General features: G+C 38.5%; 2 protein-coding genes across 4 annotated transcripts in view; one reads left to right on the top strand and one right to left on the bottom strand.

Annotated features, from left to right (window-relative positions):
• pkig (protein kinase (cAMP-dependent, catalytic) inhibitor gamma) overlaps positions 1-8085 on the top strand; it is a 27867-nt gene extending 19782 nt beyond the window's left edge. For all 3 annotated transcript variants that reach the window (XM_040037950.1, XM_040037951.1, XM_040037952.1), the window contains exons 2-3: positions 3061-3242; positions 5386-8085. In XM_040037950.1, the coding sequence (XP_039893884.1) occupies positions 3089-3242; positions 5386-5468 (237 nt within the window). In that variant the 5' untranslated portion in view covers positions 3061-3088 and the 3' untranslated portion in view covers positions 5469-8085. The remainder of the gene's footprint in view (positions 1-3060; positions 3243-5385) is intronic.
• On the bottom strand, positions 6573-25861 carry ada (adenosine deaminase). Its single transcript, XM_040037953.1, is given in 12 exon segments — positions 6573-8476; positions 9521-9650; positions 9755-9822; positions 10866-10967; positions 12436-12507; positions 16245-16264; positions 16403-16528; positions 18964-19079; positions 19167-19310; positions 20782-20904; positions 22523-22584; positions 25734-25861. Coding segments are annotated over 12 exon segments (1113 nt in total). The 5' UTR covers positions 25779-25861; the 3' UTR covers positions 6573-8371.
• Between the last annotated feature and the right edge of the window lie 1726 nt (positions 25862-27587).

Below are 27587 nucleotides of genomic sequence, written 5' to 3' on the forward strand. Positions count from 1 at the left end.
ATTAAAATCTTTCATTCTGTGTAGAAATTGCACTCATTAGGAGCATGCCTGAGTGATTGTTTTATAATGTGATGTGAAATCGTTGTCTTCATAGAGCAGCAACTACAATTCAAAGAAACTGATATGCTGGTTTGTCTATTAGCTTTTCTTTTCTTTTTTTTTTTTGCAGAGGATTAGATGAGAGGCTAGATTGTCTCATGTTTGCTTTGGTGCATCTGCTCACTAGTCCAGAATATCACTCCTGACGTATTATAACGTGTTGGTTTAATCACGTTTGACTTAAAAACATAAAAACAACAATTTGCATTTTTATGGGGAGGTTATGAGACAGCTGACAGCTGGAATAGGCTCCCGTGAATCTGAACTGGATAAACGGTTAAGAAAGTGGATGGGTGGTTATGAGACAGAGTGCTTCTTGGCTCGGAGTATTTTGTTACCTTATGTCAGATCCACGCAAGCCGTTTTGCCCTGAGTTTACAACAAAACAAGCTAGCACGCAAATATTTTTCACACATCGTCTTTGAATATTCATTGGAATAACAAACATTCTCTTAAGTGGCTGTAACAATGAAGAGTTTACAGTAAATTAGTGTCCCTTGATTTTATTAGGTACTAACAGCTCTTGGTGATAGTTTTTGGAGCTGTAGCCTGTGTTTTCATTTTGCATTGTCATTATGCCTCTATTGTGTGTGGTGTTTGCTCCATTGAAGGAAGTGGGAATTTTCCATCAAAATTCTTCTCCCTGTAATTTGTCTTCCTTTTTTTTCCCAGTCAGCATTCAAAACCAAGATGATATATTCAGTTCATACTCTATAAAACTGGAAACACTGCTACTTTGTTAAGCAATTCAATTTCAACAATTAAACTTATTGTTTCATTTTTAAACGGTGTTAACTACACAGTACAACATGTGCCCAGTTGTGCACCTTTACCCAATAAACTACAATCTCAGGATAGGTTTGAATATTATGTCACTTACACAAATTTACCACAAGATTAAAACCACCTTCCTAAACACGCATATAGAAAAAGGTCAGGCTATTTTATAGGCTAGCCGTAACATGATAAAGCAAGGTGAAAGACCCCGCACATATGTTGTTCAGACCTTCTGTTTGTGAGGGGTATCCAATCAGAAGAAAGTAGCCTGAAAGTGAAGGGGGATGGGCCTCAACAGCTTCAAACATTGGATAAGGTGATGTGTTGCATCAAGGTGATTGTGAGATACAATGTTTCTTTAGTAAAGTCCAAGAAAAGAAAGTAGCATAATAGTCCACTCTAAAGGGAATTCCTGGACCTGAAGTTTCCCATCAGAACATTACATTGCTACTAGATTATGTTTCCCACTTTGCCCGTCAAGTGTTTTTTTCTTTTCTTTCTTCTTTATTGTGTGTGATTGATTAGCACTAGTATAATATCTCTTTGTGTCTTTGTTCAGTGTAATCCAGAAATAAAGGTATAGGATTGAACTTGCTGAAAAGAAAAATCAGAAATTTCACAGATGTTTTCCTGCTAATATCAAGATTAATTGGTGGTTAATGAAAGCCTCGATTGTTCGCGCTCCAGGAAAAGGTGGTACTTTAGGTGTACTAATGAACCTGTGAGACACTGGTCTCCCACGGAGATTTTTAGTCACCAATGACTGTATAGCTCGGCTATCTAGATGACAATCTATCAGAGGATCACACCACCATCTGCTGTCGTGAATACAGAGTGGCTCTTGTGTTTGGTAGAAGCACTCAGGGAAATGCCAGTAGTCCAGAACTCAGTGACATTTTCAGAGGTACTGCTCTTACCTACGGGGGCTTACAGCCTGCCCTTCACTGCAGATTTCCCAGTCAGCATTGCTTACATCTGCAGCTGCTACTGACCTCTCAGTGAACGACCCTGGGTGCTTCCTTTTTGGCATGATGCACACGCACTGTAAAAGAAAAGAAAACAATTGCAGGACCCTTTGAACGATACAAAAGGAATGTGAGTGAAAGAGTTTGGGAACAGACTGGCCCCAGGTCAGCGTGTCGTTTCTGCGTCTGCCAGCTCATTTTTATTCCCCTCTCATTCCTCAACTCGCCCTCAAGTCTGTTAAAGATTCATGGCTTTGCTGTTTAGCTGTTCAGTTGTGACTTAACAATGCTTCAACAGAGAGTTAAAGTCTGTAGATGTAGTCATGTATGCTGCACATACAGAGCAGAGAGGTCTTTGCTCTCTGTGCTAGCCTGTGGGGGGACCTTCAGGGAATAAAGCTGTAGGAGAGCAGCAGCTGTGATGGCATTTGCTGGCAGTCTCTGGGTTTCCGTGACCCCATGTTTGCATCAGAGGACTACTTTCTTATCTTTTCTATCACTTTCTTTTCTGGAGCAGTATTATTATTGTTCTTGTCTCTGAGGAATACTGACTCTGTAGTGTCTTAGTGGTTGGCGGTGTCCATGACCTAGTTAAGTATGGAGTGAGAACAGGAAGCAGAAGAGGAATAAAAAGCTAATGGGAGCTTGATTTGCTTTTGTTTGTTTTGTTTTGCTGGGACTCTTTCTGGCCACATCCCTGCTGGTTTTTTTTCTTAATGAGTTTAGGTTTTTACCCTTGTTTTCCACATTGGCTGGCACTCTCTCAAGCTTTCACCCTTTTCTTTCTTTTTTCTTTTGTAAGTACGTTTAAGACAGACAAATGAACTCTAGTCGACAGGCCCAACTGTTAGTGAGACCCCCTTTCCCCAGTGTAATTAGGATGACCAATTAGCACAGATGTTAAGAGTGTCATTAATTGTATACCAAAATAGAAATTGCAATTACGAACACCTTCATTAATCTGTTTATTAATTTCCTCTTGGTGATCCCTCCACTGTAGAATTGTTTCTAAGTAGCTGCTTTTTTTCTCCGTTTTGGTTATTCTTAGTGATTTTTCACTTACTTACCAGTATTTTACATGTCTTGTTGGCTATACCGAAGTAGAAATGCACAGGATAAAGTGGAAACACCCACGGCTTTGAAAGGAGACAACACAGTGATTTATTTGCTTCTTGCAACACTTCCATAGCCATCTGACACCCCCTCCTCCCTCTGGCAGGTGTAATGAGAGCGCTGGTCATGGGCAGATGATGGATGTGGAGACGTCGTATTCAGACTTCATCAACTGTGATCGCACAGGCCGCAGGAACGCAGTGCCCGACATCTCAGGAGAGGGGTCAGTAGCGACCAGCACCAGTGAACTTACCAAAGACATGGCAGAGATGGACCTGAAGGCTGCAGGTCAGTAAAGCCTCATCAGAATGAATGTGTGTTATACAGTGTGAAAGCAAATCAGAGAAAATAAGCATATAGTTTTTCATATTACAAACAAAGAATTTGCTTGGCAAGATTTTAGACTGGCCGACCGTATAAAACCCAAAGACTGTATGTAAAAGATGGACATGACTTTGGGATTGCTCATTTGTTTGTGGAGCCTTAGCCAGTTGTTAACGCTACATAGATATCAGTTGTTTAGCAAGATTAATCTATTTATTTATTTGTTTTACAACATTAAATGTAGGTTTCTTAATTTGGAACATAATGACAAAAAAACCCCCCAAATAATAATATTTAAAAAAACAACAATAGGTCCTTAGAAGGTCTTAAATCATTATAATACAACTTCATATGAACAGTAACATATGACACATTGCACCATGTCATTATTTTTTTTTAACAAAAACTGAGCCAAAATGCAGAATTGTGCATGAAGAACAAGTGTCCCTCATGATTCGATAGCCTGTAGAACCACTTTCAGAAGCAAGTGCAGGCATGCATGATCAAGTTTCAACTTGATTGCCAACGATGGCTGAACCTTTCTTCTTTTGTCTCGTCTGTCCAAACCAGAAGTCTTGCGGTTTGTTCAGAAGCAATCTTGCAAACCTAAGATGCCATGTTCTTTTTATAGACAAGAGACTTTCTCCTGGCAACCCTTCCAAACAAACCGTACTTGTTCAGTCTATTTCTAATTGTACTGTCATGAACTTTAAGGCTCGTTGAGACCTGTCTGAAATGACTGAAATGGAATTCTTGGGGTTTATTGTAATTTCTCCGAGCATTGCACAATCTGACCTTGGGGTTATTTCACTGGGACATTCACTCCTGGGCAACATATTGGATTTTTTTCTGCTGAATAATCTTTGTAGAATGATAGACTTATTCAAAGTGTTTGGATATGGCCTTACTGATGCACAGAAATAACTGCTTCTTTAAGATCATCATGTTGGCTTCTGTATTTTCATTTTTGTTATCTAATATTAATAAATCACAGCATGCTGTTTTTTATGTTGCTCATCTGAGGTTGTATTTTAATTATTAACTAATTTTAAAGGAATTTTTAAAATGATGTTCAGAGGTGTAAAACGAGTACGCATGAGGCACAAGGTTAGAGTCTGTGGTTAGACCAGTTTGGGTATTTGGTTGACTGTAAGAAAGATTAATTGATGCTGATGAGACGCCACTTAAATCATTTAAATGAATTAAAGTCTAAAAGTAAAGAAAAGTCACATTTTCTCCATCCCTCTGTGATTACAGTCAGGCAAATAAAATAAAGACATGGCTTTAAATCTGAGAAGGAAAACTATTTTTGAGTCTGTTGGAGAACAGCAGTGAGAATGTTATAGAGGCCTGAGCTACATGAAGATTTCACACTACTAGAAGTCCTTTGTTTTGTTGTTGTTTCTCACAGATATCTGTAAAATTCTTCCAGAATCGCACCATTAATCTGCCAAATCTTCTTTCTGCCAGACCGGAGCTGAAAGAACTGTTGTGATTTCTACTCTGAAAAAAAAAACAAAAAACAGTTTAACCACAATTCATCATCCTGAAGCTAGTTGAGAAGAATTCCTGCTTATCTGTGCAAGGCTATTACTTTGATCTAAGCCACATTAAAGTCTTATCTCTTTGACAAAACACCGCCTGTACTAGATGCACCAAAATATACCACAGAAACACAATTACACTCAGTTTATGGTCTCAGTGAGATTTGATCGTTGTCTCAGTGTTAAATTAATTGTAACTGCAGCACAGTGACACATCGTTGTGGCATCCTTCAGTCTTAGTCAAAGGTCTACTTTTTAAGAGGAAGGTGTCTTAATGTCAGTTGTACCAGACTGCATTGTTGTGTGTTACACGGTTGTTCTTGCTGGTTTTGTTTTCAGTCAAAGACAATTTTCCCATAAGTTGACAATTAAATGACCGAGATAAATCAAACCACAGGACGCTGATATTGTGAGAAGAGTCAAATCATACTAACACTGGGCTGCTGAAGGAAGTTGTATTTCCTTCCTCAGGATTCTCTTACTACTTGGATTGCCGTATGTCTTTAAGAATTAAATTAAAAGTATCTTTCACTTTTTTTTTTTTCTTCTCCCTGACCTGGCAGGAGGAGACCCAGGGTCCTCCCCAGCCCCAGAGGCGGAGGGCTCCAATAGCCAAGCTGCCCAGGGAAGCGGAGGCCCATCCTAAGCTCAGCCAGAGACCGAAGGGAGGCAGAGAAATGTAGAGAGGAAGCAGGTGAAAGTAGAGAGACATGGAGTAAGGAAATGGAGAGTGTTGGTATTGGTTCTCTTGACTGGACATGAGGACACTTTCGCTCACTGCCGGCCTGTTTGGAGCTTCAGGGGCTCCAAATGTTTGCCTTTTTATTGAATCCGATTGTACCACGGGAAACAGAACAGAGTAGAACTGACAGCTGAGATGCTGCGCTTTTGCTTTATACTCTGTTAGTTATTTATATTCCTGACGAGAGAAGAAAGCACAGAAACTTTGGATTAAGGTCTGCGGAGATGGACTGAGCTAAACAGAATTCGTTCATAACAACACTCGAAATGTTGCTCCAGCCTAATGTGGGACTGTCATGGAGGGGTATTCATTATCATCCGTTTGTCATTTTCTTTCTATGTATGTGTGTGTGTGTTTGTGATCCTGGTGTTCAGTTTCACGGTCGAGTCTTTTCTTTATATATTTACCAACATAGTCCCCATTTTACTGTCGTGTATGGAAATTCATATTTATTGCTAAATGTTCAGTGATAACTTTGTGATAGCAATTTTCTTTGTGTAATAAAATACTTATGAATTACTGCAACGTTCGTATTTTATGTTTTCGTTGATAATTAACTATATTTTGCAGGTTGCCGTACTTAAAATCTGAACCAGAGCAGGCATAGAAGTTGTGAAGGTGGTGACTCTCAGCCAAACCGGGATTAATGAGTTCGGGGTTAAGCTGCACCAGAACCATAAATAAAACTGAACGCTGCTTTTGTGTGTATTAGTGGCCACAGGAAGCTAATGTTTACATTTCCACATAGCTTGGCCCCTTACTCCCATTTATCTCTTCATACAATAAAGAAATCTTTAGTTACAATATTTGGGGGTTACGAGGCTTTTGATAAATGATTAGATCAGAGTTTACTTCATATTAATGATCGGGCTTCCTTTGAAAGATATTTAAAGTTACCGTTGATTTAAACTGTCACAGAAAATAAATGATGGCAAGCAGGAACATTTTATAGTAGCTTTTATTTTGTTTTCTTATAAATTCCATAAATGTGGTTATAAATGGATGTGCTTTTTTTTTTTTTAATAAATACATACATCAAACAAGAGTAAAGAGAGTAGTTATCAAATGCAAAACCATAGTCAGATGTCTATCTAGGTAACAGTAGTGTGCCACCTAGTGTACACATGTAAGACTAAACTTTTGGTATTGAGCTGTGTTCGCCTGACGCGCCCTGAAGTTTTGCACATACAGGGGAAAAAGCACATGTCTCTAACACTGGATTATGATACTTCACCTGCAACTGAACAGTGGATATTCAAATTGAACTATATTTTGCAGTTCTTAGCCTCCACTGCTTTCAGTTATCCTTCATGTCATTGTTTTCTTCAAACATGAACGTTTAAGGTGTGAACCACAAATAACCTCCCCTGTTTTTCCTTTTCCAGTGTGGTTATGTGTTAAACCTGTTACTTAGAAGTGTAATTGTGCATTCAATGCTTCCCTGATTCTCCTTACAACAAAAGGATGTAAACACAAGATGATAAATACAGGATGTATTTAAAAAAAATCATCCGATTTCAAAAGGCTATTTTCGTTTAAACAATGGACATAGACGCTTGCAGTAAAGTTTAAAATATATGGCTGAATATAAAATTTTACATACAAAACGTTCACAAGTGATCAATGTGTCGTACTCGGGCCACACGGCGTATGTCCGTACGAGAGTCAAACTCCTCCCACACTTTTGCGAACGTGTCTGGAGTCAACGGCTGCAGAATTAAAGCGCATTGAAATCGGATGATTCTTTTTGATTTACCCTGTATATCCAAAGTTCTGATATAACACAATATGTTTCATTCTATATTTTTGGACACAGCAGGGGACCCTGACTATGTCCAAAACAAGCACCCATAACTAACACATTAAAGCTATGCAAATACTAAGTATGATTAAAAAGAAATCTGGGATCCGGCCCATAAAAATGCAAAAAGCCCATATGTACATTTGGGTATTCTTCCTTTCAAGGTTATCTTCTTCTGCATCTCTTTACCACTTCCAGCACAGCTGCTGTTTTTAGACTCCTTCATAGACATCTTATTCTGTCCCCTTGTCTTCCTACCACTGCAGTATATGCTCCTCCTACAGCTTCCAGTGTTTTCCTAAGCCAACTGAGAGACAATCTGGTGTTTCCTGAATCTGCCTGAACCACCTCAGTGAGATCTGTTCAATGCAAAAGAGTAGCTCCACCATGAATGAACTCCTCTCCCTGTCATTTTAGAGTTAGCCCAGACACCTTCAATTAGATTTTCATTTTACGAGGCAGATGAAGCCACGGGGAATTCTGGTAACCAGGGCTGGTTTTGAGTGAAGATTTTGTGTTTTTTTTGTGTTTAAAAAAAAAAAAAAAAATCTTCTGTGCCTTTAATGCCACGTGTGCCATCACAGCTGATGTTTTCTCTCTGTTGGAGGTCTGTGGTGAAAGTCACAAGCATACACAATGGGCCTTCTATGGAACAATATAAAAATAGCAGTGGTGCTGGAAGCGATCTAGAGATGTGCAAGAAGAAAAAAAAAAAAAAAAGCACAGCCAAATTTAAATTACGTATAGTTTCTGATTTTTGTGGTTTTTGTGCTTGCACCTTGTAATCAGATGCAATGTTGCTAAATACACAAACAGATGATATACAGGTATGTAAGATGAAGGATGCTTCCCATTGGTAAACAGCATATCTGATGTAATATTCTGTGTATGTTGTTTGTTGGGTTACAAATGACTAAAAACATGTTCCACTGCATCACATGGAAGATTAAGGTCTCAGAGTGATTTGTCCCTGCTTTAGGTTTCTCCTCAGAATTGCTGGTCAGGGTTAAAAGGCAGTGCTCTGGATCATCTCATAGGCCTCACTGAGTGTTTTAAGCAGCTCTTCCTTTTCCTTGGCAGGTAGAAAGCTTGACTGTGCAGAGCAAATGTTCTGTAAGACACAAGACAGATTTCACATTGAGCTGGGGAATTAACTTTTAGGGAATGGTTCAGGAATCTGGGAACTTAGTCACACTCTCATCAACAGTAAGCAGTCGGCTAGAAGTTTCATACTCATGTATGTGCAGTGAATATAGAGGTACAGGAGAAAAACAGTGTCTTGTGCATCTTCAAATTCATATACAGATGTTATATGATAAATGCACAGAGAAATATATGGAGCTACTGAAGCATTAATCTTTAAAACACAATTTGCATTTGCTAGTTTTGCAATAAATGTCCTGAATCAGCAAAGATTGATGAGATGAGATTGATGAAGGCAGAAACGATGCAGAATGCTGCAGCTTACTGCTTAATGGCACTGTTGTGCTTTTGAATACTTATGCTTGCTTATCATATATAAAATAAAAAACTAAATGTAACTCCACAATTGGTGACTTTGGACCAGAGTTTCTGTGAATCCTGGTGCAATATGGCAGGAAAAGACACCTGTCATACTCCCAGTGATGACAGGCATTCTCTTCTGTCACTGTTCCCGGTCAGGAAATAGTCTGGCAATTAATCCTCCAGTAAAATCAAAATGTGCCCTTTTTACATTATGTTAGTCTTTATTTAACCACAATGTTGCAATTACTGAGCTTTATAGCTCATATTCGTTACCTCTATAGAGCTATGCTAGCTGTTTCCTGGATGTAGCTTCACAATCTGCTATAAAGATTAAATGAGCATTGATCTAAGTTCGCTCTTGGAGAAAAGCCAATTAAAATGTCAGTGTCACCATCCTTTTAATGAGCTCTTGGAAAATTATTCCAAACCTGGTGGAACTTGGATGTGAAGCTCAATTGGTGCATTGGTTAAAATGCGTCTGAGGCTCTTCGGTGAACAGTGGATTATTTCTCCATGGAAGGTTTGGTCCCTGCTTCAATTAACGATGCAATATACCTTGCAATTACACCCCCTGCCTTCTTTTCAAACCATATTCAAATGAATTCTTCCTGTGAACTACTGCTATGATTATTCATGCATTTGATCTCACCAGTCGTTTGAATTCCTCCTCGGTGAATCCCATGTGTTGGTGTGCTGTCTGGTAGTCGTGATGCAGGTTGGAGTTAAAGATCAGAGGGTCATCTGTGTTCAGAGAGTAGTTAGCTTTGTCTTTCATGAACCTGCACGAAAGAAATAGTACGAAAATGAATAGATGCCCAAAGTTAGTTAATATTTAAATAAAATAATTGAAATTTTTTTTATAAAAAAAACAAAAGAAACTGACGTGATGACGGGGTGTTTGGTGAAGTCTGGGTTGCAGGCACCTGTTAGCTTACTCGAAATAGGACACGTCTGCAATCAGAACAGCAAAGGCAAAACTGAGAGGCCAAAATATTCCAGTCTTTTTTTTTTTCTAATTCAATCCAATTTTATTTATATAGCGCCAAATCACGACAAAGGTCGCCTCAATGCTTCCCTGATTCTCCTTACAACAAAAGGATGTAAACACAAGATGAGGTGTTTCTAAAACACCTTTTTCACAGTAGACATTTTGACTTGTAGCAGGAAAAACACACTTGGAATTAATGATGCCATAGATCCCTTAAGTGCCGCACTAAGGCATCAGAGACTACTCCAAGGTCTTTTCTTTTTATTCTGTACCTCCTTAACTCCTCAAAACTTCCTACTTGTGAAATCAATCTGAGTGTCCCATCTCAAAGGATGTCTTCATTCCTAAAATACATCTGAAGGACAGAGGAGAGAGGAACTTCTTGCAAGAGCTAAAATTGAGGATCCGCAGCTGTATACTTTGCAGAAATCCTCTTACCCATGACGTATAAAAGAGCCATGACATAGAGCTGGTATATATGTAGCTGAAGCACTCTAAAGATAAGGTTTCTTTGTGTTCATATGTTGTTTCATTTATTTAAGATTATCAACTGCATGAAAAGGACACAAATATTGTGTCCTTGTCACATTCTGCCATGTTGTGAATTTATCTAAAGGCAGTAGGCCTAAATATATAAACCATCATCAACAGCTGACATCTGAGACCAGAAAATACAGCTGGAGGCTACAGCAAAACAATAAACAGAGCTCTGTGAGAATGTCTGATTTTATAAAGTGTCTCTTCCACTTGCAGGAAAGGATGCAAGGAATTGACGAAGAGGCAAACATCAAATTCTCCACTAGGGGTCAGTGTATCACTGTCGCTAAGTAGATACTTAGTAGCCCTCCAGTCCACTTATCAATGTAATTATCTAGTAGAACAATCTCATTTCCTGTCTGTAATGAGCAATATGATCAAAGAGCAAAGTACATTTATTAGATTAGATAACTTTGCGTATGATTCATGTTTCTAATGAAAATGCTGAGAATTTCACACAGTTCTTTACCTCAAAGTGCATGTTTTGAGCCAGCAGTTTTTTGTACAGGTCGTTGTCCTCCAGAGTGCCGTAACCGTGTCCAACACGTTCAGCTTTCAGCACTTCCACAGCCTAAATTTGAAACAGAAATTCATAACATAGAGGTGAAAGGTTATAAAGTGCAGAAAACTGCACATGTCAGCAGTGCCTTCAAGCTATTTCTGGAGGCACATTCAGATGTTATGCCATAGCTGAACTGTCAGTTTAAAGGATGGGTTCTTTAGAGAGCAGCCGTTTTATTTTAGTCAGACATAAAGTGGTTATGCACTACAGAAGTTTGGATGGACATTAAAAAATAAGCACAGTATGTAGACCTATATTGGGTTCTTAAGTATACCCTTGTAGGCCCCACAGGAGTTTGAATGAACCATGCCGCTGCCAGTCAGCAACAGCTGCGAAGGATGCAGTCCGTGTTACCAGGTAGATGTTTAGACAACATCAAACGAAACTGAGAACACTTCTGTAGCTTCAGTGTAGGGTGAGCGGCAGATGTGTGACCCAAAGTGAGCGTTTGAGGAAAGTTTGCTCTATTTAAATATCTTGTCTACGCAGTAAGAATGTGCACAGATCTAAATAGAGGGGCAGGGTTTTGTACAATAACTTATAACGAGTAATAACGAGTTACTGCATGATTAGTGACAGCAGCTGTGACACTTTATTTCGACTGGTACTTCTACTCATTTTGAGCACTTTCTGCTACATCTCTCATTCGCACAAATTCATGCAGTGCTTTTATCTATACCTCAATGCTTTTATCTATCATTCACACACACTCACACGATGGATGCGTCAGGGACAACATAAGGCTCAGTATCACAGTGATCCAAGAAAACTGATCCCCTGACTTTCTGATTGACAGACAACCTGTTCTACCACATGAGCCGCAGTCGCCCAACAGTCTACAGTTAGTGTTGCATAATTTATTTCAGTTATACTCCAATGATAATGAACCAGCTATCGAAGAAGTTGTGCTAAAATTTGTCTGCTCTCTGCTGGAGGAAAGGGGCCCTCTCAGGGTTGGCCGTGGGTGTGCCTCACATGTTTGTTATGTTGTTGGACCTTCACATGTCCGTTGTTGTGTCGTCCTTTACCCATATATAGTATTTACTCAGTGTTAAATGTATTCTTTTACCAGGCTTCAAATGGGCAACACTAAATATAAAACACTTATTTTATTGACATGCCCGCCCTTTTTGTTGTCACTGTGTGGCTTGATCGTTTAGTTTACAGGTATTTTAGGATATACAAGCACTAACATGACTCCACCACCTCACTCAGAAATGTCTCATAGTTGAGCTGCTTACTTCCTTAAAATGCACACAGTATGTATGGAGCAATTTAAAGGCACTCCCAATTTGTTTTCACACTAACCTTCAGCTGGGCTACAGCGGACATAGAGCTATGCTCTTCTTGTTTTCTTTGGACCTCTGCCCTTAATTCTGTTGTTAACATGTGGCTTGACTGTTTACGGACGGTTAAACAATCAGTGGGCTGCACCAGCCTGTTCACAAATGTCTCAAGTTATTGTTGAACAGCTCACCTCCTTCACCACAGAGGCCGGCCCCACCTCGCCAGCATGAACTGTCCTGTGGATCCCACAGTGTACTGCTTCCTGGGAACAAAATCAATCATGAAACGCAGCAGCAATCAAAGAGCTCAGCCAAACATTTGGTTTCCACATCTGTAATGTGTACCACTGACTTGAGTGCCGTTTATAATGTAGACAGGTTCTTGTACACACTTATTCTGGCAGAAGTGAAAACTTTAACAAACGTTCCCCCAGTGGGTACACATTGAAATAAAAATGAATGTTTAATTTGTCATCGAAGTAAACTAAATATAGAGAAGGCATTACTCTGGTTTGAACATCTGGTTTCATTTTAGCATCTACAACCTCTGGCACACCGAGTGTGTCCTGCTTAATCAGCTCATACTGCATGCATCTAATGATCACATATGAAGATAACCTTCAATATTAGGGAGGACTTTGTTCTGTCAGCTCTGGTACTCGTTAATAATTAATGTACAGTGTGGGGGATTGTATATACATTTCACAGCAGATAGTGATAAATACTGCTCATCATAAAGAGATGTTAGAAAAAACAATGTCTCTCTAAAGGAAAAACAAAGAATGACAAAAATGTAACAAATAGAATGTATGCAATGAATACAATGTAAACTGTAGATTTACTTAATGCACATACAGTTGCACTGAAAGGTTTTCTGTGAATTATTCTAGTGCTTAACGATTGTACACCACGTATCTTCACTCAGAGTTTGAGACACAAAGTTTTAGTTATTTGGGGTTGTCTGAAATAAAAATTCTGTATGCAGGGTTGGAAAATACAAACAAAACCCCTTCGATTATTATGCCAGAAGTTTGTTGAAAGCGTTTGGTCAACATGAGCATTCTTAGGTACTCTAAACAAAATTTGGGTATTATTAGTTGTACTAGATGCATTTGTATGTGTTTGTCAGTCCAGTGAGTGTGGTAAAACAAGCCCAGCTGTATTTGATCACGAGCATTAACAGAAATTTGAGAGGCCTTGGCCTCAAGAAGTTAGTCAGGGTTTTTTTTCTGGATGTTGTGCAATGACTCCAAAGAAAAAGAACAGCTCACAGAAATCACTGCAAGCCCAAACATTCATATCCAAGACGAGTGCATGCAACTTTCAGCTGCAACTGTGTTATTTACCTATCTATACACACATATACGCATGCAGGCTGTTTACCTTACACTGAATAACATTACAGAAATGCTTCAGTCATTCAGATGGTATTGTACTTTCTGTTGATGCTTAATGCATAATGAGCCAGCCAACAAAATTCATGCAACATCTGCAGATACTGCACTGGAATTGCACAACATGGTTTACAACTAGCTTATGAATTACTTTCATTGACGCACAAGCCGAGGCAGTGACTGAAAGGAATTTTTTTCACGCTCACAGATGAAAGTTCATGTAGTGTTTTCTTATACTATTACTACATCAACACGTAGTGTTTGGGGGGGGGGGGGGTATTAATATTAAAACAGCAGCTTAGTAAATGATTCAAGCATCCAGTGAGGACAAGTTTTAGGCTAAACTCATTATTTACTGTAATGTTTAACTGCACATGACTCAAAAAGACTTCAAGGGTTTGAAATTGTGATTCTTTCTGAGGTATCCATTAGTTATTAATAATTTCTAGTGTTATTTCCCCCCAGACTTTTGTGTTTTCATGCCTTAGTCTTTGCTAGTTATTTGTGTTTTTAGATTCTTACTTTGAAGTTTTTATGATTTTCTTCTTTTTTTCTGCCTCTGCAATCGAATGCCCTCATTTGTTTCACGTGTGTTTAATTGTTCCTACTTCTCATTTAAAGGTTGTTTAAAGGTTGCTGCTGTGAAGTTCCCACTCTCTGGAGGAACTTCTCAGAAAAGCTCAAAATATTTGACGTAACTCACCATAATGTGTTTGAACTGCTGTCATCAGATGACACAGGATATGAAGGCACTGCTGTGCACATTTTCTGAATGTCTGTCTTTTTGTTTAGCCTTCCCTATTTATATTTTGTTTTATTTATTTTGTATATATATAACGTTTATACCTTAAAGGGTACTGCACTTCATTTCTTAGTGTGCAATGCCAATAAAGAGATTCTGATTCTGATTTCTAATCACCACCAAGTTTGTTTTTCCTGCCTTTCCAATTCTTGTATTCTCTTTGCCAGATTTTTGCTACAGTTTCTCTCCTGTGCATCACTGACAGTAACAACAGAATACCAAAACAAACGACCACAGTCAGATCTCTTTAGGAGTATTTAGCTCTATTATTATTGCTACTCTTTTGTTTTCATACTAAAAAAAGTATGAAATACAAATTATGATACCTACCCATGCTGGTAATCATAACCCCTCCTGTCTTTCAGAATGTAATTAATGTAAAATTGATGTAATTAACTGATGTAAAATATCCAGCACTTCAGTGCATTAAGTGATTAATCTACTTCCTTCATTAAGGTCTGACAGGGAAAACTGATTACTTACTGTGGTGTTCCCAGAATTAATCAATACTGGCTGGCAGAAAAAGAAATTGGATTTTTCTGACAAGCTTCACTGCATAAGAGGAAATTGGTTTGGGGAAATTAGATTTTTCTCCCATATTTGCTGGATAGAGATATGCATCAGTACATAAATTCTCTATATAGTGGTCTATGCCAGTAAATAAATACAACTTTCTCACTGAGAAAATTTACTCTGCGGCTGTACTTAGCTGCAGCGTCAAAAGAAAACTAGGATTATGATAAAACACACAATCTAAATTACATTTTACTGTGTGCTCCTCTAAATATGCAACTAAAATTGGTGATAGTTAAAAGGGCAGAGAAAACATAGTGATCAATTCTGAGGACAGCGTCTTTATCATATATTGCAACCAGGGCCAATAGTTTGAGACATTTTACCTATAACCAGAAGAAGAAGGCAAACTCAGGGCATTACCAAAGAAAAACAGATTATATGTCAATCTGTCCTACAGCTGTCAGGATATTTCAGCAGACCAGCAAATAGACTAACGATGTCATAAAGCGCCCATTCCATAGAAGTTATACACCAATTAAATCCACAATGATTACACGCCCACAGTGATATTGCTAAAACATTAATGCAAAGTGTAAACATAACCACGATCACCCGCTTAGTTAAGTGTCTGTGCATGCTCGAGCTTGCTAACTAGGAACTACAATCAAGGCTGTCAGGCATCTTATTAGGTAAATTGTTGTAAAACAAAAATATTGTACCAGCTGAAGTTTTTACCATATATTTCTGTGAGATGATAAAGTCTTTATTCCAGTCTGACTCAGAAATACATTTGCACCAAACCAATTTCTTAAAAAGTACTAAAAACATTTAAAATGTGCAAAAATGTTTACATCCGGTGGTGCTAGAGGAAAAGTCGGGGCATGACCAAAATAGCATCTGAGAAGCATTTTCTCCTAAATCTGTATGTAAGACATTTTACCATGTAAGGGATGAACATCATTCACTGACAGTGTTGCATTAAAATGCAGGTCAATAGAATTTATCCTTTGGGGACCATTTATTTTAAGGTTCCCAAAGGATTTCATGGTAATGCATCCAACGGTTATGAATTTTGACTGTGGAAAATTACGATCCCACAAACGTCTCTCTCCATGCAGCTGTAAAATAAAGCTTCCAATACTCTAAGGATGCCTGAAAGTTAATGATGCAAAAAAAAGCAGCTATATTTATCTGGCCGTAGCCACTCGGAGCATGACAGACTCTACGACTGTAAAGGTGTTTTTTTTAAAGGTATTGTAGTTAGGCATTTCTTTTTAGATTTTACAACTGTAAAGGTATTTTTATGACCTCAAAAATGACATAATACTTTATTGTTACAGCTGAAGGGGGTGAGGCTGGATTATATGGCATTTTTGTGAAACAAAGACAATTTAAAGTTCCTTCTGATGGATGATGTTCATCATACTGGTGTTTCAACAAGCTCACCTCATAGGCCTCCATTGTGTTCAGGATTGGCTTTACAGTTGAGAGACTCATCACCTGCCAAATCAATGGCAACCACTCCCTCATCCTTATATTTCTTACACAGCTCCACAACATCCTTTGACCAGCCTGGAGAATTTAAAACATACATGTGTTACCAAACAGCTTGGTCCTGCTAACTGATAGCACACATGCTAAATGATACATAAATGTGACGACATGATTAATCTTCTTTTATGACAAGTTCAAGACAACTTTAATGAACATTCATAACTGTATTCACCTGGCTGATAATAACAGAGGTTTTGTTCTTAATGAAACAGTCTGTAAAGTCAATGTGAAACCAGTGCCAGCAACATGTGACCTTTGTAACCTTTGAACATACAAACGTGGTTGCTCCATGCTGATCTCCTGGTTTTATTATTATTGCAAAAACACTGTTTCTTATCTAATGTTCAGCACGAAAGCAATAAAAGGTTTCCTCAACTTGGCGCGTCACATCCTGTCTGTTATTACTTCACTGATATCTATTCTACTTTTACATAAATCCAAAGTTACGTAAGTACGCACTGTAACGTGTTTAAGCATAAACTACTCTACCTGCATGCAACAGCTGGTAATGCATCTGTATTTGCCGTCTAAACCATAACAAATTCAGATGTCCCGTTCACAAAGTCACAAATGAAAATAAAATGTAAACAGCTTCAGCCTGTTTTTGTGAGAGTTGTACTAGAAAATGCACGACGGCAGATATGAGTTTCACTTGGCGGTTATACCGGAAACAGCTGCAGGAACGGAGCAGAGCAAAGGACACATCTCTACGATCAGTGCTGCTGCTGCTAACGGTAACTGCTCATGTTACCTCAGTTAGAATTACTGATACAGCAGTTTGAAGTGTGTACTTGTGCAGATACTAGCAGCACTCGTTAGCCCTCTCCTGTGAAAGCTGTGGATCTCTAATGCTTTTTTTTTTTTTTTTTTTTAAATATAATCTTTGATGTTTTATTGCCTCTAAATACAAGTAATATTGTTATTTTCTTTGATGGCCAAAAACCTCAACAAATGTTCAGTGATCAAATCCTTCTGAGGATTAATCCTAATTACTTTGGAGCTATTTAATCAATAACCACTGAGAGAAAAAACCAAAACCTGAGGCTTTCTCATTACCCTCAGATATCCTTTTAAGTGCTAATTAGGGAACGTTTATCTATGATCATCAGTTCCTCCATTTTCTTAACTGTTTATCAAATTCAGTAATAGTAGGTGACTGGAGTCTATCTCAGCTGTCAAGGAGTGACAGAACACCCTGCACATGTTACTGGTTTATCACAGCTTGTGACAGATGTAGAAAAATGAATAGTTTACAAACTGTGGGTCTCCAGTTATACCTAAATACTACACCACAAAAACTGTGATGTCTTGAGTACCCCTGGTCTTTTTCAGACAGTAATGCCCATAACATCACCACACTAAATCACACGCTGTTTGTAACATGATTCTGGGACGTATAAATGGGTCACAGGATAGAGAGTATGTCTGCTGACACTGGGCCAAGGGTGAGGTAGATGATGCTGACACAGAGGGATGGACTACCATCTACACATACAGCTAATTTAGAATGACCAAATAACCTGACTGTGGGAAAAGTTAAGCACCTGAATCACCCAGTGAGGCCAATATATCAGCTGATATTAGCTACTTGTTGATGTATTAGTATTACTATTAATGACAGCCAATAAATAAAATAATAAAGCAAAGCAGACATGGGAACCACCCTTAGTTTGTCTGCCAGAAGGGAATTCTATAGCTTCCTTGTGTGTAGCACATTTATATTGCACATTTAGTACACCACAAACTTAACAATCAGCTAACCAGGCAGAGCCAAGCAGAATAAATAAGTAATCCAGGACTTTTAAGAATATATTTACACTGCACTGTCATTTTTCTAAGATCTTTGTAAAACCTCGTAAACATCTACACAAATTTTAGGGAAATCTGTCAATATATTGCGTATCTGAGAGGAGAAAATATTGGCTCATATATTCGATTTTTAAATCACCAAATAGTGGCAAATCCACTATCGTTCAGAGCTCTGAACGATAGTGGATTTGCCACATGCAAACTCCTCACAGAAAGACTCCATCCACCTAGATGGTTTGTCCTCAGAAACCTCTGGATGTGAGTGCAGTGCTAACTACTATATTACCGTGGCATCAGCTGAACTAACACAGTCACGTTAGCAATTTCATTTCATGAGCTCAAAGTGCTTTTAAAACAGTCCATCAGACATTCATACAGTGCTCATTGGAGACCAACAATTTGTAGCATATTCATTTGAAAGAAATACGAAAGGTTTGCATATCTATATCTATCTATATCTATATCTATATCTATATCGTATAAATTAAGTTAGCATGTTGTGTTTTTCTGTGGCGCTTGTGTTTATTTTATTTTTATTTTCTAAAAACAATAACTGAGGCAGTGGCTAAGAAAGAACACAGTACAGCAAGAAACCTTATCTCACAAGGTTGTGTGAGCAGACAGGAGCATGAACAGTTCATTACTTGGCATGTGGCGCATGCAGCATAGAATGGACCTGGCTTTGATTTTGAACTCTCTCTCCCCCTCGCTGAGGCCCTCGTTAACCAGTCTCACCACCTCATCTGGGCTCAGGTCGCCCCTGAGCAAAGACAACAAGAAACGTTCCAGTAAATGAATCAGAAGTTTATTTGATCCTTTATTTGAGCTGTGCAAACCAAATACCTACTCTTCCTGGTTCCATGGAATTGGCTTCACTCCACTGTTAGCTAGAAAATGTGGGCTGTATCTAACTTCAACATAAATCACTCCTTCTTTGGCTTTGTCTTCAACAAACTCACGGGCTATCCTTTTAATGGCCTCTCGGTCTCCACTGAGAATTGAAACAGAAAAACACAGAACAAATTAAAATGCCCATTAGCTCTGATAAGCTTATCTCAATGATAAAAAAAAAGCAAAAGCACTGGCCACTCCTAACCAGCTATCTATACATTACTGTCTTTCACAATGCGCAGTATAAGCATTTCTAGGAGTTAGCTCAAGTGTTATTGATATGATCTATGATACGGGACGTATTTTTTTGCTGATTGACTTATAATCTGTATTAGATTAAATTCGCTGACACTGACAACTATTCCATGTTGTGCATAATGATCCTCTCGGCTTTCTTCTACAATTTAAAACCAGGTGAAATAAGCAAAATGTTTTTATCATTTACACTGACATGTTAAATTATGTACAAATTCTTCCAAGTGATCTCACCTTATTGAAATTATGTTTAATACTTGGTGTTGACACACTGTAGGAGATCCAGTGCACATTGGAGAGGCATAAGTACAAGGACTTTAAGGACTTTAAGGACCCCAAAATGTTGAATGCCCTTTCTGACACAATGTCAAAGGAATTTGTTTCTCCTCCTGGGATCAATCCAAGGGGTCTCGTTTGTTAGGGGAATTTGTAAAACACTTTCTTTTCAGATGAAATAGTTTCATAATTTTCTGCATGACAATACAATACTTTCATTCTGGGCGAATACTGAGAGAATTAGAGCTTTCCCTCTTTTCCAGCAGCACATTTTCACTTGCACATCATGTGACTGCAAACAACGCTGCTTCCAGCATTTACAATGAAAGCGAAAGCTCATTGACCAGCCTTGAATGCATGTTCTGCAGTGTCCTCACAGTAACCCCCTCAGAACACACACACAAATGCCTCATCACTGCCAAGCTCATACAACAATTCGGCCTAAGCTCAACTCAGCCTAGCAGGTTCCCTGTGTTGTTGAAGCTGTCCTGGCTTTAAGCGCCTTGATTCAGAAGAGTCCATTCAGCACAACTGCATGAAGCATTCCAGACATTATACAGACCGTCATTGTTGAATTCTTTTATGGCCATTGAACATTTGAAGGCCTGTACTCGGTCTTTTTAAATGGTTGAGGCCAGTTACTGCGGGAACTAAATATAAGACAGAGTGACACTGGAAAGGAACCGAGAACAACTTCACTCTAGTTTTAATTTGGCTGCTGAAGTGGAACTTGATCTCTGTAATAATTTGTTCCTCTTCTGTATGTCTGACATTTAAAATCAACCCCCTGTCGTGGTGCACAATTATATTGCATAATCCTGCCAGGTCAGTATCATCAGTCACAGCTATACCACACATCCTGATTTCAAAGACTTTGGATGCACTATGACTGTAGTAGCTACATAATAGGGAAATCTGTCATGTCAGTGTGATAACAAACTGCTTAACTAGGCTATTAGTAACTCGTTCTTTGCACCCAGGGTCAGCTGATCAAGAGGGAAACACCTTAGCTAAGTATGCAACTGAAATGTGGCACTTACGCAATTACGTGCATATACTCGTTGAACTTTTCCAAGAAACTAGTGAGGGTGCCAGGCTCTTCAACAATGATCCTCTTCGTCATCTCCTCCACAGTATTCACTGGCAGAGGTATACCACGCCTCCTAACATAGGGCAAAAAAAGGAAATAGAAAAATGTAAAAACTGCATTGAAATGTAAACATTTAATGTTACCCTTTCTAAATGTTTTTTTAACTGAGTTGTGTACTTTGTTTAAAAGAAATTTGGAACAGCAGTAATTTGTGTGACATGAACCACTAAAACTTTGAATAAAAACATTTGACTGTTTTGGTGACTGATATTCATCACCCAAGCCTTCTGAGACGGAGTATATTGCCATTTTGCCAAATCAAATGAGATGAGAACTACCTGACTAGGAACAAATGGTAGACAAATGTCATAAAAATATAGCTTGTATATAAAGGAAGCTTGTAGCCTCCTGAAATAAAATGTAAAGCCACTGCATAAGTGACTTAAACCTCCACTCTTTCAAACTGCCAGCAGTTGGCTCTTCTGGTTGGAATTTAAAATTTTCAAAGTAGTTAAGATTCAGGACACGGCTACCTTGTGTGTTTGATGTCAGTGAGTATGGGCCTCTAACAATAAAGCTAAGAAATTACCAATTTTGCTCTGCACTTATTCTCTTGGAAAATAACACAACTGCTGCTGTAGCATTTTTTTTTCTTAAATGAATCTACACTAGGCATGTCACCAGAACTAATCTTTTGATATTACAATTGTTAAGGAACAACGCAGACAGTGTCAGCAGCGTATGTACCGAGGCTCACATTGTTCAGAATTGACATGGACAGCATACACCTGCCAATGTTTTTGTAATACCCTTACATGCTGAAGAAGAAAAATGCCCACAAGCCACTGCAAAAACTACACTAGAAAGATGGCGACTAGAGAGCAGCTCTGACAATAACTCCACCCTGACTCACTGATAAGAAAGGAAGTTACAGACAGGCATATGTTTTCCTCAAATACAAGTTACCTCTTTTTTTGAGACAGCAGGCAGTGACATGATGAAATCAACTATGCTCCATGTTTGCAACGGCTAATGCTCACGCTAATATAATGCAATTAACATTATACCAGAGGTGGGCAACTCCAGGCCTCGAGGGCCGGTGTCCTGCAGGTTTTAGATGTGTCCTTGATCCAACACAGCTGATTCAAATGGCTAAATGACCTCCTCAACATGTCTTGAAGTTCTCCAGAGGCTTAGTAATGAACTAATCATGTGATTCAGGTGTGTTGAGCCAGGGTGAGATCTAAAACCTGCAGGACACCAGCCCTTGAGGTCTGGAGTTGCTCACCCCTGCATTACACCGTGCAGTAATGTTAGAAGGCGACTCGACAGCCATCCTAATTTCAGTCTGTGGCCTGTCAACAAAATATAATGTTAAGATTTTAACTCAATGGTCTACCTTGATCATATCAGTGATTTAAAACTACTTTCTAATAAAAGGAGTTTATTTTCACCAATAAAAACGATATCAAGAGTCAGTGATTTTGGTACCATGTAAAAAACATTCTGGCATCCTAGTTCACGCTCCATATTACAATTTCCCAAAGCATAATTCCTAATGGGCCAAATGCCTTTTGAAAATAAAGCCGGAGAATTTTTTTTGGCCTGTATCATCCAAAATACCTGCCATGACAGTTAATATCTAAACGTCCATAATAAAAAACTAATACAATTTAAATATATTAACTCACTTGGCAACATCCATAATGGTCTGCACTCTGATGGCTCCATCCAGGTGCACATGCAGCTCAACCTGTGAATGAGAAAGTCTGTTACCAAATAAACTGATTATCAAAAATACTTCCACGCAGAAACCTGGTGGAGTTTATAGAAGACAAATATGATGTCAGTGGAGCAGCAAGCAAGAGCAGGGGTGTGTTGCAATTCTGTGATTTGGCTGCAGCCCATCGTGAATGCAGTATGCATGACAGAGCAACAAGTGGTGAAAAGGCCAGCAGTGCCAACGAAGCGTCACAATAAGTATTCTGGCTCTCCTTCCATTGCTGCGAGTGCTGATTTTTCCAACCAGATGACAAATGATAAATCTCTGCCCCTCCCTTAACAGCTGAGACCTTGGTTGTCACAGCAAGGTTCAAATGAAAATTTTCCTACCACAGACATTTAATTCTAACCTCTGGTTAGAAGTGATGATGAGCAAAGAACTAGGCAAGGTTATTGAAACTTGTTTCAATAGAAGTTTAATCTTTTTATTGCATTAATCAACTGGTTAATATGCTTTAATCCGCTTCTGATTGAGCAGTGGGAACCGACACAGGACACTGTTTTTGCCAAAGCGTAAAATTAGAGAAACTTGGGACAGTTTAGGATATTATCTGAAGATGAGGTAGGGTGAAGGCAGAACACATGGTAACCACATGCACACTGTGATTATTAGCACTAATCTCACATTGGCTGTATTCTCATGTGCGCCTCTATCAGTGTTTACAAAGGTTTATGCTGCAGTGCACATGTAAAAAAAAAGCTCATGTTTTTATTGCTCTGAAGCAAGCAGGGCTCAGTGGGAAAAGCTGATGTACTCACTTTCATGCTCCAAAATCATCAAATTCTGACAGCTGGAATGTTTATTCACCATTTTTTGCTTCTTTAGAAATTGATATTTCACATTAAATAAATATTATAGAGAAAAGTGTCAGGCTCTGAAAAGACTTATTAAACCCTGGACAGCTGAATTTAAGAGCGCCAGGATTTCTGATGTCCTACTGTTTCCCTGGAAAATGCCAGATGTTGTGGGTTTGCATCTTTTACACCTGGAAAAGCTTGGCTTCATCCCATATGGTTGAAAGCATGTTTCCAACATAAAAATGAATTCAAAGGCTTGATGTCACTGGCACCTGTTAAATGATGGGTTTGGAAATATGGCAAATCTCTGTGCGGTTTTCTAAATAATTTTTCATATCAGAACTTTCAATAGTAACAATGAATAGAAATGATTTAATTGGAGCTGTCACAAACAAGCTGTTTGTGAAGCTGTTTTTTAAGAAAATGACCACTTATCTACTCTGTAATTATTAGGCAATCCTAAAATAGGAAGTTTAAAAAAAAAAGTTTGGACAGGATTCCAGTTGGGTCTATTTTGAAGCAACATTTGACTTCTGTCATTGCACAAAACTTTATGTTTCTATTTGCCTTAGCACGTTTAATGTGATGCAGCTGTGCAGCACTAAAACATAACAGAAGCTCAATGAGAGCACAGTATTCAGTCTTACTGAAACTCTTTCACAGATTTCTGCTATTTTATAGATGAAGCAAATATTGTGTGATCAACAAAAATAATCAATCAGTGGTGATCATTTGCTACTTTGCATTACAGGATTGTACATTGAATATGTTTGGTTTAGAACAGGTGGTCTGATGAAATAAGACATGCACAGATGCAAAATGTTTAGTGTATTTTTGTCATGATGTATGTGTTATGAGCCATTTCTTTAAGAAATGAATTATTACATTAGCAGACACCAGACCTAAGACAGCAAAGAAACCGGCTGAAACTAGTCTGTCTGACCAAACTTCCTGAAAATTTAAGCACCAGTCTGCAGAAAAAGTAATGTGAAAATTTGTCATAACAGTACTTATAGCTTATTCTTTGTTGACATTGGCTGTATTTCAGCTTTATGTGATTGGAGTTAATTATTGAAAATACATATGTCAGGTTGCCAAATATGACACTATGCATAGATTAAATTCTTGGACCCAGGAACATGAAGACAACATTTCTCCCATTTATTTTTTTTCACTCTCATTTAGATGTGATGTGCAACTACTGAAACTTTAATCCAGATCCAGAACTTCCAGGTTGGGCCAAACATCGAATTAAACTCTTTTTGAGTAATCCAACTAAGCAACAAAACAAGTCATGTAGCCTCATAGGTGGAGTTAATTCGCTTAACACAACCATAGTTTAGCAAACACAACCCAATGATCACATACCGCACTAATCCTGAACTACAGCACTGTGATGCATTCAGCATATACAGTAAAACCTGTTTGGTGAACCGGTGACAGTTGTTGCTGCACACAATGAGCTCTTCAACTGCATATTAGTGTGTAATGAGATTATCTCTTCCAGCAGCCACCGCACCCTAAGGTTAGGTTATCTCCATTTACAAATTTTTCACAAGCCAACATCACGTGACCTCATCACTGCCTGGCAACAGAACCCACATCTTTTTCTCTGCTTCTAAGAAGGTAACAGGCTTCAGGCTCCAAAGGCCACCAATATACACTTCATGCCTGTGTGCCTGATTTGCATGTCAAGCTGTCTGACTAATAAACGTTTATTTGACTGTTAAACTCTGTTATGGTCATCGGTTGTCAGTATCATCCCTTTAAAAGTATTATTGATAAGCTATATCAGGAAAATTATGTAAAAGTTGTGTTTCGTTTGTTTATTCTTCAGCGAGGATAGAATCCGGCGCATTAAGCCTTTTATGCCACGAGCGGACATTAATTCATAAATTTTTATCTGCCACGATCAAGTTTTGATACCTTCCCCAATTTCTTTGCTTTGCGGCAAAAAGGCATTGAAATGAAAGGTGCTGCACACGGCTCCTTTCATTCATACAACAGGTTTTGTCCGTTTAAAGGAGGGTAGCCAAATTTCAAACTCCAAGCAAGAAAAATAAAGTTTTTCCGTGTTTGAGTGCGGGTATTACGACAGCAGGAAGGAAGTTGGGTTTTTTTTTTTAAAAGTTAAACTTTATTTTATGTTTAATTTTTAAACCTTTCTTTTGAGTCCTTTTTTGTCGAGGGGGTTCTCACAATAGGGTTCCCAAACAGTGTCAAAGCAGGCGTACCGGGCGTAAAACCATGGAAAATTGAAAAAGAAACCGCTTGAATTATTAAAGCTCACACTACAGTGAGCCGGCTGAGCTGTGAACGTACCTTCGGCTTGCTGAATACTACTTGTTCAGATGAGCGATCGGCCATCGTAGAGAAAGCGTTGTGGCTGAGCCTGCTGGTGTACAGAGAGCTGACGAGTGGAGAACCGAAGCTTATCGCCGCTCGCCTTGCTATTATATGCATGACTCAGGGACACGCCTTCTTTCCCCTCCCAAATGCAAAAAGCAGCGCCAAGAGGCTGTTTTTTGCTGGACTACAAAGTGAGAAGTGATGGTGTGCAGATCAGCAACAGGCTGTGCGCTTTAGTGTGCATTAAACATGCGTAGCCTTAACAACAGCGAGCAGAAGGATTAATGGCTCTGTTGTCTGTGGCAGCAGCTTTGCACCCATGTGATGCGAGCTTTGTAGCCATCTAATTGGCCTAATAATATGAAACCAGGTTATGAAACAGCGACTTCGTTTGCATTTATTCAAATCTCTGATCACCGACCCCAGAAAAGAACAATAATCACAAACAAAAATATTAATTTTGTTGCAATAAACTTCACTTTGGAGCTTTTAAAAGAATCCGTTTACCTCAAAGACCATTGGCCTACTTCAAATGCTTCAAATAGCTGGCCGTGGAAAGTGCACAACCTCCTAATCCCAACAACAGGTTAGACTCTTTTTCTGTCAGCATTAAAAGTGTTGAACTCAGACCTGAATTAAGGGCTGAAACCGGTGTAGTTTATCTTTAGGTTTTAGTTGGGAAACAATAATAATGGCACCATATGGCAGTGGGAAGCATTATTTTTGTATTTTCAGATTTCATATCACAGAGATAAAATGGTTAGACTTTTAACCAGCTGGTCCCAGTTTCTCATACCACTTACAAAAAATGTAAAAAGCACATTCGCAGCTTTGGTTTCCATCATCTGCAGCTATAAAGACATCATGTTTCTCTTGAAATGTTTATCACTAATCTGCATCTCTGAGGTTGTTGTTATCGCGTTTAAAAACAACTTCACATAGATGCAGAATTACTGCAATGTCATTTCTGTCTGCAGAAAGCAGACAACTGGTTAACCAATCTATAAGTTATGCAATGCAGTGACGCAAAGAAGCTGTTTGCATAACTGTTTAACACATAACTGTAACTGATGCACTATTAAATAAAGTTAAATAAAATTTGAATAAAAGGTATGTGAATAAAAACCTCTGGATCAGATCACAGTTCTAGTCCATTTTGGTCAACATTTGACTGCATGGAAGCCCCCGGGTCAGTAACACTGCAGCATCAAGCCTCTCTTTAATCTGTTGTTGGATGTTACACACAACATTACAACTGCTTGAGGCCTCTGCTGTATCATGTATCATATAATTTGCTTCCTTTTGCATTTTTTTTTATATATAACTGAAAGAAATATATATTACTGCATGCATTATTGCTGCATTATTCTACAATAAACATGCAATATTATTTGCATTTGGAAGGAAAATGTTAAAGCTTTATTAAACGCATTGTTTTCCATCAATTTTAATGTAATATAATAATTAGTTGAGTGAGATTTATAGAAACCTGCCTAAAGGAAAAACATCTTTGTGTGTATGGCGGAAGTGTGACATGTGAGCATTACAACAGGATGCGATGGTGAATTCTAATGAAGAGGATCAACCTTATGTGAATTCAATGAAGCAGAAAATGAATTGTTATGTAAGAGTACAAAAACCTGTTTTAGGTGATGCTCAAATTTCAATAATATTTCTGCCTAATCAAAACTTTTTGTCGTCTGCTTTGACAACACTTTATAAAAACCGTACTTTCTTTTTTACACAAAGAACATTTTGGCCCATGGGAATCTAAACAAAGTGAGCACATCCTCTTTTAACTTGAGTCCAAACAGCTGTGAACAGAAT

This window comes from Simochromis diagramma, unplaced genomic scaffold, assembly GCF_900408965.1.
Source record: "Simochromis diagramma unplaced genomic scaffold, fSimDia1.1 OVJJ01000061.1, whole genome shotgun sequence".
In the NCBI taxonomy this organism is placed as follows: domain Eukaryota; kingdom Metazoa; phylum Chordata; class Actinopteri; order Cichliformes; family Cichlidae; genus Simochromis; species Simochromis diagramma.